The sequence below is a fragment of the Desmodus rotundus genome, chromosome 10 (assembly GCF_022682495.2).
Source record: "Desmodus rotundus isolate HL8 chromosome 10, HLdesRot8A.1, whole genome shotgun sequence".
NCBI classification, from domain to species: domain Eukaryota; kingdom Metazoa; phylum Chordata; class Mammalia; order Chiroptera; family Phyllostomidae; genus Desmodus; species Desmodus rotundus.
Genome location: NC_071396.1, coordinates 40,452,586 through 40,470,799, shown reverse-complemented (window position 1 = coordinate 40,470,799; position 18,214 = coordinate 40,452,586). Strand labels below are relative to the sequence as shown.

Genomic DNA, 18,214 nt, shown 5'->3' with positions numbered 1-18,214 from the left:
GCACTTTTTGCAAGTAGATCTTTGTTACTGGTTTCAAAAAGAAAATCATGGTATTTTTTAATTTAGTGAGTTATTTTATTATAGAGATTTTTATTAATGTGACTTCTTACAAGCCATCAATGACTCTGGAAAGTGTGTGTTAGTGTTATTCATTCTGCAGATGAGGAGACGGAGGCCGCCTTAGTAATGTTCATTTCCCCAGTGGCAGAGCTGACGAACGGTAACAGTCCCTCCCGCTGGCTTCCAAAGGCGTACTCCGACGCCAGGTGCCCTTTGAGGTTCTGCTTGTGAAGGGAGCTTACTTGGGTTTGCTCCTCGTTGTGTCATCTTTGCTCATTGGCATTCAATAAATATTTTTAAAATTATTGAGTTATCAGAAAATTTTTTTGTTTCCTTTGCCAAGAGGGAGACACATTTGAAAATTCATTTCTCTGTTGCAGATAAAGGAAGACCTAGGTCTAAAAAAATAACGGAGAGTGGAAGAGGGAAACGATATTCATACAAATTACCTCAAGAATACAACGTAGAGACTGTAGTGGTTGCAGACCCAGCGATGGTTTCCCATCACGGAGCGGATGCGGCCAGGAGATTCATCCTAACCATCCTAAACATGGTAGGCAAACTTTAAGGTGCGCTTGGAATTTTTTCAAGAAAGCTCTAAGGAAGAAATTGTGAGTATAATGAAGTTGTTTAAAAACTAACTCATTACTATTCCTTTCTTTTACTGACATCAGTAAAAAAATCTTTAGGTTTACCAAAGTGATCTGTCTCAAAAAAGATATCAAAATAATAATTCACATCATATAGTAAAAAAAAAAAAAACTTTACCGTATTTTTTGGACTATAAGACACACTCACCCCCCAAATTTGGGAGGAAAATGGGGGTGCATCTTAGAGTCCAAATGTAGCTTACCTGGCTCGCTTGGGGAAAGCTGGCAGTGAGGTGGGGTCACAGGAGGCAGGAGCAGGACCACATTTTTTGCTTCAAAATTTTTTGTCCTATCTTCCTCCTCTAAAACCTAGGTACGTCTTATGGTCAGTGCATCATATAGTCTGAAAAATACGGTACTTTTCATTTCTTTTTTTTTCTTTTTTTTTTCACGTACTTTTCATTTCGATGTGGCAAAATTCTCTTATTATTCTTTCCTCTCTTTTTTTTTTGCTCTCTTCTTTTTATTCTCCCTTATAAAAGGCTATTTGTTGAAATTAGCAGAAATGTTATATTTGTTTACATGCATGGCCCCGCAAAGTACTCTGGATTATGAGGTAGAACAAAAACACGGAGCTTGGTCATCCACTGAGCTCTTATATAGGTAGTAAAATTGGATCATATACAATACTAGTTGATAAGTAAGACCTAAGGGCTAGTAGCTAAATTTTTAACCGGCCGAATCATATGTAGCTGACTGCAGTCGACCATTTCTGGACGGCAGAAGTTCGCCTACACCTGGCCTCTCCTGGGTGCTTACGATCCAGTGAACCCTTTGACTGAATCGCATCATCATGTGGGTGAACCTCCTCGAAGGCAGAATGAGAAGGTTGTGGTGAAGAGTGTTTCTTAGGAGAGAATAAACATAAATAAAAGCCCAAGGCACATGTCTATTTATAATTCCAGCTACCACAGGAGGCAGGGTAAGCACCACTGTTTCAAGGATAAATATGTTCTGTTTTTGTAAAATTCCCTTTTTTCCTCTTTTTGTTATTATTTGGCTTGTTTCCCCAGCAAACAGATTTCCCCTCACTTCAGTCACTTCTGTGTTCAGCGACCTCCTGGACACCCTGCCAGCCGTCAGTGCGAGGCAGGCAAACACCGTCCAGCCAGGTCTGTCCTTTCCGACAAGTGCTACCTCCGAGACCGTGGGCGTGGCGTGTCAGTATTTTCTATGACAAATTAAACAAATGCTAAATTTTACAAAAACTCCGGGGACCACATACAAAAATTCACCTTGTTTTCCAGCATGGCCACACACACCACATTTGGAGAAAGCTTGTTGTAATGATGGTAGGAAACCGTACGCCACGCGCCCTCGCGGCTGCATTGGAGGGAGGAGCTTTGGAAAACTTATTTGTATTTGGCAGCTAGTTTGGGAGAGAAAAAGACTCTAAGGAATGAATTAGGAGATGGCGTATAGCAGGCCGAGCTTTCAGGACTGTTTCTCAGAAGGAAGGAGGACGCTGGCATTTTGCGAGTTAAGGATTAAGAAAGATTCTAGGGTTTACTAAAATTCTTCTCGTCGGTGTTGTGAAAAGCCCAGCCTTCTCTCTGTACCCCACTGAAATGCTGAGACTATGAAGGCTGCAGTGAGTACCTCAGAATGTCGTGTCTAAATTTCTTGGTATCTAAAATGAATTAGTTAAGTTATTATTGCTTATTAAGCTAATGTTTTAAACAATTAGACAATTTATATATATATATATGTATATATATAAAAGATTGCTCAATGAAATAAAGACTCCTCTTGTGCCTGGGCTTTAAGAAAAATTAGAATTTTTTCAGTTTTATTTAAGGTTTTTATTTTTATTTGTTTTCAGGTTTTTAACCTTTTCCAACACAAGAGCCTCGGCGTGCAGGTCAGCCTTCGTGTGATTAAGCTGGTTCTGCTCCATGAAACGCCGGTAAGAAAGTCGTGGGTTTTTGGTCCTCAATTCAGTGGATGGGGAGTTGTATTCAGGTACTTTCTAGTAAAGGGGATGTTAGGGATGTGCTTTTTGTTGACTTAAAATCCAGAAATATCCACCAACTCACTTAGGGTATATATAAACTGGTCCTTAGTTTTGGTGAATACCTCAATTTTGTTCCAAAAATTGATTGCTCTTGGTTTCCAAGGATCCTGACCATAAACCTTCCCTTTCTAAAAGTAATTTTAAAAAGTCATATTTAATGACAGTTTTATTTTCTTCTCTAAGCATGTGCTTGTAAAGCCTTATCTGTAATTCATTTTAAATGAAGAATATTCTGTGACATTTTAGCATGCTGCTTAACTGGCACTTCGTAAAACCTTTGTTTTTAAATTATAGAAATAACGAGTTACTTAAGGCCAGAAGTTCCACATTCTCAATATTCCATTGAACCTCTCTCCTTTTTTCGAATAACATTATGCGGATTGTGTAATTATCGTACCTCACCAAGTTTTAAGATTTTTAGCTCAGGCGACATCAATCCTGAATGTGTCCCAGATTCTAATTATTGTTACAGTCAGCAGTTTGCTTTAGTCATCGAAGGCACCCCCTCAGTTTCTAGCGTTTTGTATGTCTGAGCGCAATTTGCCTTGAGGTGAAATCTCTTCTCTTGCAGGCCGATCTCTATATCGGGCACCACGGAGAGAAAATGCTGGAGAGTTTTTGTAAGTGGCAACATGAAGAATTTGGCAAAAAGAATGACATTCATTTAGAGATGTCGACCAGCTGGGGAGAGGACACGACATCCGTGGATGCCGCTATACTTATAACGAGGTAAACGTGTCCCAGCCAGTGAAGTGACGTTCCTTACTCGATGGCCATGCTGTCAATCACACAAAGTGCTTAGATTCTAGGCCTCGTCCCAAACACTTTTGGCGTAATGATGTCCGTCATCTCCCTCAATTAACAGTAACTGCTTTTTGAACTGCCCTTTATTGGGCGGCATACTGACAAAACGTTTTTAAGGTGAAGATACAGTCACTGATGATGATCGGCTACAACTTTGGTGAATTATGGTAGAACTTCGAAATTATGAACCCGCACTGTGTGTTTTTCAGTCATCACCCTGTAAAGTAATCCAATGTGTTAAATTCAGAAAATGGGCACTGAGCCCAAGCAGCTGGTGATGGTGGCAGCAGTGGTGGTGGCTCTGGTGGGTCTGGGCCCATGAGGTGATGACAGAGGCCGGCGGCTTTTACCCAGCGCCAGAATTCCAAGCCAGGGGAGCTGAGGACAAGGCAGGAGTGTTTGACATAGACCTGGACCAGCCAGAGGGCGCGGGCTCTGAGGATGAGCTGGAGGCAGGGAACTTATAGTTCAGCCAAGATGGAGGCGGAGGTAGAAATGCTTCACTTCCTCGCACAACCAAAAGAAGGATAACAACCGATTTAAAAACAATAAACAACCAGAAGTACCAGAAGATCAAACTGCATGGAACTCTGACAACCAAGGAGTTAAAGAAACACCCATCCAGACCGGTAGGAGGGGTGGGGATGGGCAACCAATCAGAGAGGACACGTGACAAGGCGGTGGACTGTGCGGGTGAGGTGGCGCTGGCTGACCGGGAAAGTAAAGACTCAAAACCTCTAGCTGTAAAATACTGTGGGGGTTGTGACGGTGGGAGAGACTCCCAGTCTCACAGGAGAGTTCGTTGGAAAGTGGGGCTAGAGTGGGAAGTGACAAAAAGTGGGACAAGAAGTGAGCAAGTGGCATTGTTCCCTCTCTGACCTCCCCCCACATACAGAGCTACAAAGAGAGTTTCCCTGCCCTGGTGAAACCTAGGGCTCTGCCTGCTTACAACACAGCAGGTGCACCGAGACAAAGAAATATGGCCCAAATGAAAGAACAGATCAGAACTCCAGAAAAAGAGCTAAGTGACAAGGAGATAGACAACCTCAGATGCAGAGTTCAAAACACTGATGATCAGGATGCTCTCAGAAATGACTGACCTCAATCACAAAATGAAGGAAGAAATGAAGGCTACACAAAATGAAATAAAGGAAAATCTACAGGGAACTAACAAGGGAAGAGAAGGAAACTGGGACTCAGATCAATGATTTGGAGCAAAAGAAAGAAATAATCATCCCACCATAACAGAATGAAGAAAAAAGAATTCAAAAAAATGAGGAGAGCCTTAGGAAGCTCTGGGACAACTTGAAATGTTCCAACATCTGAATCATAGGGGTGCCAGAAGGAGAAGAGGAAAACCAAGAAATTGAAAACTTATTTGAACAAATAATGAAGGAAAACTTCCCCAATCTGGTGAAGGAAATAGACTTCCAGGAAGTCCAGGAAACCCAGAAAGTCCCAAAGAAATTGGGCGCAAGGAGGAACACACCAAGGCACATCATAATTAAGTTACTCAAGAGTAAATATAAGGAGAGAATCTTAAAAGCAGCAAGAGAAAAGAAGACAGTTACCTACAAAGGAGTTCCCATAAGACCATCAGCTGATTTCTCAAAAGAAACATTATAGGCAAGAAGGGACTGGAAAGAAGTATTCCAAGTCATGAAAGGCAAGGACCTCCATCCAAGATTACTCTATCCAGCAAAGCTATCATTAAGAATGGAAGGGCAGATGAAGTGCTTCCCAGATAAGGTCAGTTTAAAGGAGTTCATCATTACCAGGCCCTTATTATATGAAATGTTAAAGTGACTTATCTAAGAAATAGAAGAAGATAAAAAACTGGACAGTAAGATGATAACAAACTCATAACTATCAAGAACTGAACCTAAAAAACAAATAACTAGAACAGGAACAGAATCAGAGAAGTGGAGATCACATGGAGGGTTATCACTGGGAAGAGGGAGGGGGAGAAAGTACAGGGAATAAGAAGCATAATTTGTAGGCATAAAATAGACGAGGGAAGGTTAAGAATAATATAAGAAATGGAGAAGTGAAAGAACTTGTATGTACAACCCATGGACGTGATCAAGGGTTGGGAGCTGCAGGGCAGAGGGGTGGTAAAGGGGAGAAAAAACTGGGACAACTGTAACAGCATAATCAATAAAATATACTAAAAAATTAAAAAAATAAATCCACAATTTGACTTTCTGTTTCAATCTGAGAAAAAAGTTTCAATTAAGTTTCGAGCTAATTAATTTTGAGCTGCAGTTGTGGATGTCTGTAGTACTCGCAGTGATTGTAATGCAGCATTACGTGTGAATTTGAGAATGTGAAATAATGAGCAACAACATACCCTCCGTGAGCATTCTACACTAACAATTACGATACATGGATCTTGCTTAGTTGGTAAAAAAGAACAATAATTGTTTGGTAGCTACTTAACTTTTGTATTAATAGTGCTGACATTTCACATCACGTAATACACAGTAACATTTAAACGTGATTTTCTGCAATGAGTCAAATGTGTGATAGCTTCTGTTGCTGAATTACATAAAAGCTATTCTAGTAATAAATAACTCATAAAGACGGAAAACATCTTATGCAAGAACACGACTGGACTTCCACAATTTGTTGTACCTGATACTGGACTACTGCAATTAATAACTGGAAAATATTTATTTGGCACCTGTTTTTAATCGTTGGAGAATGATCAACGCAAGACTGTGACTCTGAACGAAGGAAAATGTGTTAAATGAGCCCCACAGTCAACCCAGCTTTTTGTCTGGGGACAATTTTTTGTCTGCAAGCTGAAATTGAGGTAGAACACAGTGGTCCTGCTCAGGACGCCAGAGACAAGGGTGCCGTGCTGGGAGAAGTGCTCGGAAGTCCCTGTGCAAATCACCCACAAGCCCTCTGAAAGGCTAGTGTGAGTGCATTGCATGTAGGTATAAACTGCCCCCAGTTCATCAGAACGCTGCTGCTATGGAGTTTGGATTTGGAAAACATACTAGCAGTTTAGCAGATTCAGGCTGCGAGAGTGGAGCAATCTTGTTAATACCTTTTTGATTGTGCCTGGCACTTAGCTGAGAAGACGGGAAGGCTGCGCTTTCGTAATACGGACCATGATCGGGAGAAATGCCTGTCCTTGACCTGCCCTGACAAAGCCCGAAACCACACCCCGGTAAGAATTTAAGGGGAGAGTTTGAAGTTTGAGTACCACCAAGTTACAAAGGCTTGGGAATCAGGTGTTTCTTCCCTACCAAAGAATGAGCTCAAACCAACCTAAGTTCAGAGTGATCAGCCACTCTGGAGTTAGTACTCTTCAGAGGAAGATAACAGAACCTGAGTCTCCATCACATACCATCCACAATGTCTAAAACATAATAAAATTAGCCAAGCAAAGCAGAAACATGTGACCCGTGGTCCAGGAGAAGTAGTCAATAGAAACATTTATTACAGATATTGGAGAAACATAAGAATGAAGATAAAACATTAGCCTATAGTTCCACCGCCTAAGAGTCATTATAGGTAACGTTTTAAAGGACACTCCTTCAGTTTTGTCTACTGTGCAACTAAGTACATGTGTTTATAATTTGGGGTTCATACCCCACATGTAAGTTTTGTTTCACCCCACTGATGCTGTGACATTCATTTCATTTCTTACCCCCAATGCCATTTTTTTCCCCTCAAAATCCTGAAAGAAGAATCTCCTGCCTCCAATATATTTTTCTGTGACAAAGCTTTCAAAGCCACACTTTTTAAAGTTAAATCTATTGAGATGACATTGTTTAATAAGATTATGTGGATTTCAAGTGTACAATTCTATGACACGTGGTCTGTATACGGACGGCACGGTGTACCCACCTCTCAGAGTCAAATCTTCTTCCATCACCATGGACTTGAGCCCCTTGACCCTCTACTCCCACTCATGCCCGTACCCTCTGGTGTTTTTACATACTGTTGTCTGTGTGTGTGAGTTTTTGTTCGTATTTCTTATTTGTTCATTTGTTGCTTCCCGTTTCTTATGTCACATACGAGTGAGATCATGTAAGACAAAATAAGGCACTATTATCGTATTTCTAGTGTTTCTTTTAGTTATGGATAGCAAACCCGAGCTTCGTTCCCTAAACAGGACTTGTGTTCAAACCTGAACGGAAAAGCCTTTTTGGTAGGGGAACTTTGTCTGGTAGGTAAAGTTTCGCTGAGCCCCTTCGCATTTCATGGGGAAAAAACTCGTACAGCTCTTCTGTCCCTCAGAGAAATGATGACCTCACTGTTTTGCACCCTGATAACTAGGACTCAGAATAGGACGTAATGGATTGCTCCTGGGTTTGTTTGTTTTTTTTTAAGTAATTAAAATAAAAATCTGTGGTTGAAAATAGAAAAAAAATATGCCAGAGGCCACGCACATATTAAATGTTAATAGCTGCTGACCAGTCGTTCTCCCTTTCTTCGCCGGTGGAGGGGAGGCCTCTGTGGTGGGTCTCTGTCCCCCATCTCCATGTCCAGTGTGGTGACAGAGACAACCGCCCACTGAAGGGGATGTTTTACTGCCACGTTTGTTCAGGAAAGCCTGACTAAATGGTTTGACTGATTAAAGATGCGCCCCTTTTTAGTTAGTGTAAGATCAAAGGAAGCAGATATTCAGCTTTGCAGAGAACTTGTGAGACATAAAAAAAAAACAAAACCTTTTTTAATCTCCTTGGATTCCACCCATATTTGACAAACTAAGCGCATAACCAGCCTAGTTTCTAGTGAGTGCTCATCTCGGACAGTTATTAAATTTTAGCTCAGCTATTAATTTTGGTTTCAACTAAAATGAATAATGTTTGTGTAAATCCAAGCCTATCGGCAGTGACGTATCCAGTTGTTCTGTGGATACAGCGAAGTGAATAGTTTCGAGCTGACTCAGTGCTCGTGGGCTCATAGTAACAAAAACACAAAACATATTATCCCAGCTGTCAACTCTATGATTTCTTAGTGTAATTTTCGCATTTCTCTTTGAAATCAGGGAGAAGGCCCGAGTCTCTGTCTCTTGGAAACACTCTTTAATGTAAAATTTCACTTGATTCACGATATTTATGCCTTTCCTATTTACTGAAGTGTTTTTGGTTTACGTATGGTACTTCTGAAAGTTAGTTTTAAACTAATGACATTGGCAAGTAAGATAGAAAATTTAATAAAGTGTAGAAATGGCAGAAACATATTCATTTAGTACAAATCCTAGAATAATGTTTGAATGAGTCATTTATAGGTATAACCCAGGGCACTATAAAACTCTACAACGGGACTTATTCTCAGATGCATCTTCATTCTTGGAAATTAAAGGCCACATTTCATTTTTTTCAATATAAATCAGAACTTAAGCAGAATTTATTGGCCTTCCCAGCTGCCAAAGTCCAACAGCATCATTTCCATAAACTCACATAATGAAACTCTGCAATGCAGACTTCAGGCACGTCGAGCCATCGCGAGCCAAAAATGAGAGAATTTGAATCCACGTGATCACGGGTCTAGGCAAACAAGTCCCCCCAGCCCCCCAGGAAATCTCTGAACATTATGAAAATTAAGAAGATGGTATCATGGCCCCCTGGAAAGAAGGGGACGATTAAGCGCTACAGTCTGGTCTGGAGTTTGGAAATGCTGCTGACAGTTTATCCGCCGATTGTGCTGAGAGGCATTTCCAATGCTCCGATGCTTCCGAATAAAAGGCCGCGTGTTCTTTGGAATACTGCGCTTGATTCATTTGTTTGCTAAGTGAACAGAAATTGGCCGTGTGAGGAACTCTAAGCGCCCTTGACAATAAGCAGTGCATTTGTCCTAGTTTTACCATGTTGTTTAGTTACAGATGAAGTCCCTCATTTCACATTATGTAAATCAAATAGTCATGCTGCAGCCTCATGCATTATGACGGGATGTTCTGCATGTTTAGAAAAAGCACATAAAATCCCTTTCCCCCTGCATCTGAATATACTTTGCACTCACTGATTCTTGGCCCTAAGGTGAAGATTTGATTTTAGGTTTCTTTAATTTTCTGTATTCCCATATTACTCAGTGTCATTTGTTTTGGGTGTTTCTCCTTTTACTGGCAAAGTCAATTGCAAAATAGCACTATCCATTATTTCATACAATTCCCCAGGCTTCTTCCTCACTGATCTGGGGCCCCTATCACAGAGATGCTTGTGTTCACCCTCTTCTTTGCTTTCAGAGTAGAAGTCCATTGTACCGATCCTTGTGGCCGTCCCCTTATCCAGTGCTTGGCATACAAGAGGCACTTAATAAATCCTACCACACCCAATTGTATCGACAGGTCGTGTGCCACCAACAGGAGAGGGAGCCAATTATTGCGCATTGTTGTGTCTGTAAGTGTATCCCTAGAAATATGCTGTATACAGACTATACTCTGCATGGTGGCCCTGTGGTAGATTTGATTTTAATGTCTTCTGATGCAGAGAAAGACTGACGACTACTTGGTCGTTTACTGGTAAAAAAGAATGTCAGCGAGCCTTTTCCATCTTTCTTCATCTGTAGTGCTATTCAGGCTCCAAATATGTTACACCATTGGGGGGGAGATATATTTTCCTGTATAATTTCATGTTGGTTTCGAACCACAGAGACCAACCTTGCCCAATTTGAGCACCAGAAGAAGTGTCCTCTTCGATTTAAAAAAAAAAAATTACTCTTGCCCAAGGACAAGCTTATTAATTTTAGAGAGAGGGAGAGAAACGTTGACGTGCCCGATTTGCTTCTCACGTGTGCCCCGGCCAGGATGGAACCTGCAACCTTCTGGTGTAGGCGGCAACAACACTCCAGCCAACTGAGCCAGACCAGCCAGGGCAGATTTGTTTCTTGATGGTAGATGGAGAAATTCTGTGTAGTCCTGAGAATCAAAGAGAGCGTTGAAGAACCAGGCATCAAGAAGGACAGTGAAGCCCTGGCTGGGTGGCTCAGCTGGTTGGCGTGGTGTCGCGCACACCAGAAGGCCGCAGGCTCCATCCCGGTCTGGGCACGTGCCTGGGTTGCAGTTTTGATTCCTGGTGGGGGTGTGTACAGGAGGAAACTGATCAATGTTTCCCTCACACGTTGATGTTTCTTTCTCTGTCTCTCTCTCTCTAAAATCAATAAACATATCCTTGGATGAGGTATTAAAGAAAGACAGTGAAGTCAGAGGGGTTAGAAAAAAAAGACAGTGAGTAAGGACTCTCTAGAAATCTCAGCCACGGGGTTTGGATGCTCCAGGGCCATCTCTTATTATAGATCCATTGCAGATCTTCTGGAAAAAATATTATTAATTGCAGTCAATGTGAATGTCTTACTTAGGCAGTTATACAGTCTTTTACAGAGTTTGGTAAATCTAGATGTGTGATGTATAATAATAGAATAAGGCCTATATGGCTAGTTTCTGTGTTGATTAAGATTCAAAGTTAACCAAGTTTTACTATTCTTAATTACTATATGGTTGGTCACAGATTGGTTCACTTCCTTTAAATATGGGATAATCTGGCTGAGTAGATAATCAGCAAGTGTTCCCATTTGTAGGCATATAGGAATTATAGAAAAAATGTAATAAAACTCTTTCATATGTAAAAATAAGCCAAAAACAGAGTGCTGTGGCCAAAAAAAAAAAAAAAAAAAAGTAGTAAGCTTCTGAGGTAATGCGATAGCAGCCCGGGCAAAAGTTTGCTGGACTCAGAAATGTGGGTTCTTGGGTTTAGCTCCCACGTGAAGAAAAACCTAAGGTTTTACAAAGCTGGGGAGCGGAACCAAAGTGATCACACACAGGCAGGACCTGCGGCTACCCACACCTCGAGTGAAGATGGGGTCTGGCAAGAGCTCTGCAAGCAAGCACAGGTTGTCAACAGGAAGCGGTCTGTCCCACCCAGGACCTCAGGTTAGGAAAAGCAGCACCTGGAGGAACGCTCTCCCCATCCAAGCCCGCAGTGCAAGCCGACGTGAAGCTGCTCCGAAGGGGCCCTGTCACCTGAGACCACACACGGCAGCCAGCCGTGAATGAGATGAATTGAATGAGCTCACAATGGAATTCCCGAACTCAAAATGACAACATCTTCCATTGTAACAGCCAAGAATCACAGTAAAGAGTAACTTAAAAAAAAGGCTGACAGGGATTGTAAAAGCCTATTCTCACAATTAAAAACACACAAAAATTTCAAAATGCTAGAGTAAGGGGGTTGACCAAAAAAAGAATGGTTGATTTGAAAATTGAGAAAAATTAATCATCTATAAATGTGAATTTCCAAGTTGAAAATCGGGTTAGATACAGTCGAAGGGAGCACCAGTGGGTTGGATGAGGGTTCTGAGGGAGCTCCCCCAGAAGGCTGCACAGCGTTGGTGAGAGCTGGAGACTCAGATCAGTGCGAGAGAGTTCCAGACGTCGAGAGAGTTCCAGACGTCGAGATGAGGACAAGCATGGGCCTGGAGGGGGTTGCAGGAGAGGGTGTGGGAGGGGTTCGCTAAATAAAAAATAGTAAGGATTTTCATGTGTCCATGGATCTTCTAATTGAAAAACATACCAAGTACCAAAGAAGATAAAGAAAAGGAAGATCGGCATCCAGACACATCTGGGTGGGGCTGCAGAACTACGAGTACGAAAAGAGATCATAAAACTAAGCGGAAATCATGATGTATGCCAACTGTAACTCAATAAAAAAGTTAACCAGAAAGCAAGTGCATGAACGAGCAAGGTGCCTGCAGATTTTTCATCTATATTTATGAATGCTTGAAGTTTGCTTTTTGATCGTTGTCTCAAAAGTTTGCGATTTGCTATGGAACGCTCTCCAAGATATAGTAGTCAAATAAAAAGCAAATTATAGAATGTTATTCATGGTTAGACCCTATGTAAAAATCCTAAATTAGACAGCTATGTAAAAATACTCAATCTTCATGCCTTATTGGAATGATTATCTGTCTTTTAAAAATTTTCCAATCTTATGATATAAAATGTTATGTTGTTCTAAATTGTATTTCTCACATTTAAATCTTTAATCTGGAAATTATTTTGGGGTTATGTGAAGTAGAGATTTTAGAATATTTTTCAAACAAGAAGCCATGTCCCAATACCAGATACTGTTCTTTTTATAATAAATAAATGAAATCCTGTAAAATTCAAAACAATATAGAATTTTACTTTTGAAGTATTGTCCATGAAATAAGAGAACATGTTTCAGGATTATATTGGGTAGAAAGGTACCAGGAAAAATTTAATTCTCATGTTTTCTTAGAACTAAAAATAATTTAATCTCATTTTCAGTTTTATTAAATTCCTATAATAGAGGTGGTAGCTTATTAGTCATACATCGATTAATTATTCATTCAACTCCTATTATTCATACAACTATTATTTGTGGAAAGGTTTTTTACTTCAATTTTTTATTTTTCTTTCTAGAAAAGACTTCTGTGTACACAAAGATGAACCCTGCGATACTGTTGGTAAGTGTCTGTTCACATCTTACACTTTGGAGCAGTTCTGGGGACCTTGAACAAATTCTAGGAAATTACCAGGGAGTGCTGCTTCTAATGGAATATTTTTAAGGTGTCAAAGTTACATATTTCCAATTTATGTGTTTAATCATTTGTCATCACTTCAGTTATTAATGACACAGCTTAAAGACATGTGTACACTATATATTTGAAAAAAATTTAAACGATGCTTTAAGGATATAATGAGTTCTTATTTGTTATTTTCCCAGAGCTGTACATATGGGTTTAACAAAATTCTGTTATTATCGGTAAACCACGGCAAAATATACTGACAGTGTGACTGACCTTTTGTAGGCTGACAGATTCGTTTTTAAGTTCTATATGCTTGAAGTTCTTTATAATCAAAGACAGTCCATTCAATTTGCATGACTAATGACAATTTCTATACAGGAAGTGGTAAATTTTCTATGTACTTGTCCTAGATATCCAAAACCCCTTAAACGTGACCATGTGGCCAATAGAGTCCATGCAACCACCGTTCTAGATACATGCTAACAGCAGTTCATCTATATAAATTTGCCCATCCCCAAAATGTGTAACTGTGTATAGGTATAAACTATGTAACTATATAAAGTTTTAAGTTATATAGCTGTATATAACAAGATACTGGTAAGACAAATGTAAGAGTCCTAATCTGCTTTTGACACCATGTGGGGTTCATTTCTACAGGGTAATAAGTATCTTAACCATCTTGGGGTTCATTGAACGATGAACAATAAAAAGGATATAAAAACAGAATAAAGGGTTACCGGTATTTAAAAAATAATTCTAACTAGTTCCATTACCTTAAGTTCTCATCAGTCTCCTCATACGATTGAAATCTGAAATAGTAAGTGGAAGATAGTTAAAACGGAAGACAGCAGGTGATGACGCAGTGAAAGGCATGTTGGGCTGGGAAGGGGCTTCAGGCAGAAAGAGAACTGGACACCTAAGGAAACAGTGCCTTGATTTGGGGAGGATCTTCATAATGTTAACTCACTTACCTGCTTCCGGCAGTTTTGTCCTTCTCTTCTTGCCTAGATTTCCATAAACTAAATCTTAATACCGTGTCAATCAACCCAACCATGGAAACTTTGATCACGGATAAAGCTTGTCTCAAAACAATGACCTTTTGTCCACACAGCAGCTCTGTTGCCCTAGAGCCTTCTGTAATACAGACCAATTTCTTGCTTCCCTTCAGCACCTAGAAAAACCAGCAGTATCTCCAATAACCATGCCCCTTCATAGCATGGGCTCACAGACTAAGGAAGCAGATACTAACATGAAGCAAATCAAAATTTTTTTGATCATGACTTTGTTTCACATCTTGCTGAACCTGCTCCTTGAAAACAGCATTCTTTTTTGTGATATATGCATGTATTATCTAGGAAGCTTATTTCTGGTTTAAAGCCCTTTTGATTAACGCAGTGCCTTGTTGAGTTCGGACACTCAGGAGAGCGGTGCAGTCAGTCCCAGCTCTGTTAGGCCTGCCCGTGAGGAGCCTGAGATGGCGCAGGAGGTGGGAGGTCCAATGCCCTTCCTGAGATCTCTCTGGATTTTTGTGTGCTCAGATTCTCGGGTCACCTCTGGCATCACTGAATCCTAGTTTTCCTCCCTATGTCCCATGGCAGTTCTTTTCCTCAGCCTGAATAGGAGACAAGGGTCTTCCGCCTATTTAGTCTTGAGCAGAATAAAAATCTGAAATATTTCTTCAGAAGAGAAAACATGAAAACTTATAATAACCACGTTGGAAGAGTAATCTCTTCATTCCCGTCCCCGTCTCCCCCTACCCCCTACCCCAAATGTTCATGGTACATTGACCACGCTCATGCCTAGGGACACGCTTGGAGGAGGTTTGTAGATGTTTGTGAGAATAGGCATGACGGCTGCCACCCGACACCCATGCATCTACACTGTGCGGTGACAATGTCCTGGAGGAAAAGGACGCTTCTCTGGCGATGGCTTATGACTAGTCTAGGCCCATCCACAGCATTACTTCAGGACCACAGCCCTAAGCCAGTTGTAGCAAATGGCACGGCTATGGTTGGGACATGTGACCTGTGACCTATGTTTGCCTCATTAAGCTGAAGACGGGGACAGTTTTCATGGTTGAAGCTCGTTCATATATGTCCCCACTGGATGTAAATGAAGAAGCTATAATTGCAAAGGAAACCAGCCTGGGGATGAATCTGAACTCAAACACATCAGAGTGGAGAGCGGAGAGGGGCCTGGCTCCTTGATTGTGCTGTGGAATCCCTGCGTTCTCCGACCTCGGGCCCAGTCTAACCTCTGGACTTGGGAAGGTGTGAGCCCGTAGATACGTTCAGTGTTGAAGCCAATTTAAGACTTTTATTTCTGTAACTTGCAGCCTAAGGCATAGATCTTCTCTGACATTCATATATGCATTTATAAGAAAAGGAGAATGTAGGGCAATAGTGATAATTTCCACTGTTATTAGGAGGGTGCCGGTAACTTGCTCTGTGACTAGTTAGAAAATTAAAGGAGCATGTGTAGCTTACTGGTCACCTTAGCCGCTCTTAACCACTAGTGTAATAAACCAAAAGGGGTTTAGGGCTTACACCAATAAAATGTTTATTGACGCACGTTTCAATTTTTTTTCTACTTCTAAGTCATCTTTATTTTTCAGTGACAGTTGACATACATTACTATATTAGTTTCGGGTGTACACCCCAGTGATTAGCTACTATATAACCTACGAAGTGACCCCCCCTGATAAATCTCCCACCCGTCTGACTACACACGGTGATTAGAATGTTACCGACCATACTTCCTGTGCTGCACTTCACAGCCCAGTGACTGTTTTGTACCAACCAATCGGTTCTTCTTAGTCCTGTCCCCTTTCCCCCAGCCCCCAGCCCCCTCCCATCTTGCAGCCATCAAACTGTTCTCTGTATCTGTGTCTGTTTCTGTTCTGCTTATTTATTTGGGTTTTTTAATTCAATTGTTGATAGATATGTATTTATTGCCATTTTATGGTTCACATTTTTTTTTAATCTTTTCTTTCTTCTTAAAGGAGATTCTTTAACCTTTTATATAATACTGTTTGGTTGTAATTAACACCTTCAGCTTTCTCATGTCTGGAAAGCTCTTTATCTGTCCTTCAATTATAAATCAGCTTTGCTAGGTAGAGTAATCTTGGTTGTAGGTCCCTGATTTTTATAACTTTGAATATTTCTTGCCACTTTCTTTTGGCCTGAAAAGTTTCCTTTGAGAAATCAACTGAGTCTTATGGGAGCTCCCTTGTAGGTAACTAACTACTTTTCTCTTGCTGTTTTTATGATTCTCTCTTTGTCTTTAACTTTTTGCATTTTAATTATGATGTATCTTGAATAGACCTCTTTGGATTCATCTTGTTTGGGACTCTCTGTACTTCTTGGACTTGTATGTCTATTTCCTTCTCCAGGTTAGAGAAGTTTTCTGTCATTATTTTTTTCAAATAGGTTTTAAATTTCTTGCTCTTTCTCTCCTTCTTCTGGCACCCCCATGATGAGAATGTGGGACTTTGTCCCAGAGGCTTCTTGTGCTGTTCTCATTTTTTGGGGGGGGGGATTCTTTTTCCTTTTTGCTGCTCCAATTGGGTGTTTTTTGTTTCCTTATATTCTAAATCACTGATCTGATTCTCAGTTTCATTTCGTCTACTGTTGGTTTCCTGCCAATTATTCTTCATTTCAGTTAGTGTACCCTTCATTTCTTTTTTACGCTGTTGAAGTTTACACTAAATTCCCTGAGCATCCTTATAACCAGTGTTTTGAATTCTACATCTATTTTGTCTCCATTTTGTTTAGTTCTTTCTCTGGAGTTTTGTTCTATTCTTTCATTTGGGCCGTTTCTTTGTCTCCTCATTTTGCAGCCTCCCTGTGTTTGTTTCTATGTATCAGGTAGAGCTCCTATGTGTCCCAGGCTTGGTATCATGGCCTATTGTAGTAGATGTCCTGTAGGGTCACCTCCCCAATCACCTAAGCTGGACACTCGAGGTGCACCTCCCATGTGGGCTGAGTGCATCCTCCTCTTGGGGTTGGGCCTTGATTGCCGTTGGCATGCCCCTGGGAGGGATTTATCCCCAAGCTAATTAGCTGCAAGGACTGGCTGCGACCACTGACCTCTGACTACCATGGAGGATCAGCTGTGCAGGTGCCCACCCCACAGAGCAGGACTTCCTTCTGCAGGACTCTGGCGCTGCTGAGTCTGCCCCTTGAGTGTGTTGCTCGTGGCGGTGGTTGGGTGATAGTGCTTTGACGTGATCTAAAGCTGTCCATTGGGTACACTGGCCCTGGGGCCTTCAGGGAGGTACAGGTCAAGTTCAGCCACTTGTTTTGTTCTGCCCAGGGCCAAACGGCTTGAGCTACAAAGTGATCTGCAGACGGCTGCTACTTGTGCTGGGCTTGGAGGTGTTCTGGTGAGGCCAAGCTGCAAACCAAGGCTGGCTGCTGCTAGTGCCAGGCCTGGGGCCACGTGGTACAGGGCATGCTGTGGCCAGGTGCTGCTTTTTTGACAGATTTTAGGATATTCTGAAACAATACCCACGACAGGCCATCCGTATGAAAAGGCCGCTGGAAACAGCTTGGGTGGGCCTGAAAGTTGGGTGGGGTGGAGCCTCAGGGAATCACCAGGATGGGGAAACAGTTTGAGCCAGGGAGAAGGCGACTCAGATATGGCACCTGCCTGCCAGCTCTGGGGAATGGGCTCATCAAAGGAACTGGCCTCTGCCAGCACTTCTGTCTGGGAGAAAGCTGCCCCCCAGCTCTTGCCCTGATGCCAGACACTTCAGTTCCTCCCTGTATATTTCTCCTTTTAAGCTGCTGCTACCGTGCTGGAGCTCAGAGGGAGTGGGTCTTAGTAAGTCTGTGTGGGGGCCCTTTAAGAGGAACTGCCTGGGGCTCTAGAAGCCTTCATCTCACCCGCCCACAATCCCCATTGGTTTTTACAGCTGACGCTATGCGGACTTCTCCTCCTGGCTCTGGAGCCCTGGGCTGGGGGCCTGGTGTGGGGCTGGGACCCCTTGCTCCTCAGCGGTGACCGCCACAGCCAAGATATCCCTCCTGATTTTATCTGCCACACGAGGGGTGGGGGCAGCCCGTTCTGCATTGCCACCCCTCCTACCAGTCTCCATGCAGCTTCTTCTTTAATTCACTAGTTGTAAGCCTTCCGTTCAGCCAGACTTCAGGCGATCCTGCGTGATGGTTGTTCTGTA

At 41.7% G+C, this 18,214-nt stretch overlaps 1 protein-coding gene across 1 annotated transcript in view; it reads left to right on the top strand.

Annotated features, from left to right (window-relative positions):
* The window catches only part of ADAMTS19 (ADAM metallopeptidase with thrombospondin type 1 motif 19), a 217,927-nt gene that overhangs the window by 69,159 nt on the left and 130,554 nt on the right, over positions 1–18,214 (top strand). The window contains exons 4-7 of the mRNA XM_053912338.1: positions 441–613; positions 2,533–2,616; positions 3,296–3,453; positions 12,929–12,972. Coding sequence (XP_053768313.1) covers positions 441–613; positions 2,533–2,616; positions 3,296–3,453; positions 12,929–12,972 — 459 coding nt within the window. The remainder of the gene's footprint in view (positions 1–440; positions 614–2,532; positions 2,617–3,295; positions 3,454–12,928; positions 12,973–18,214) is intronic.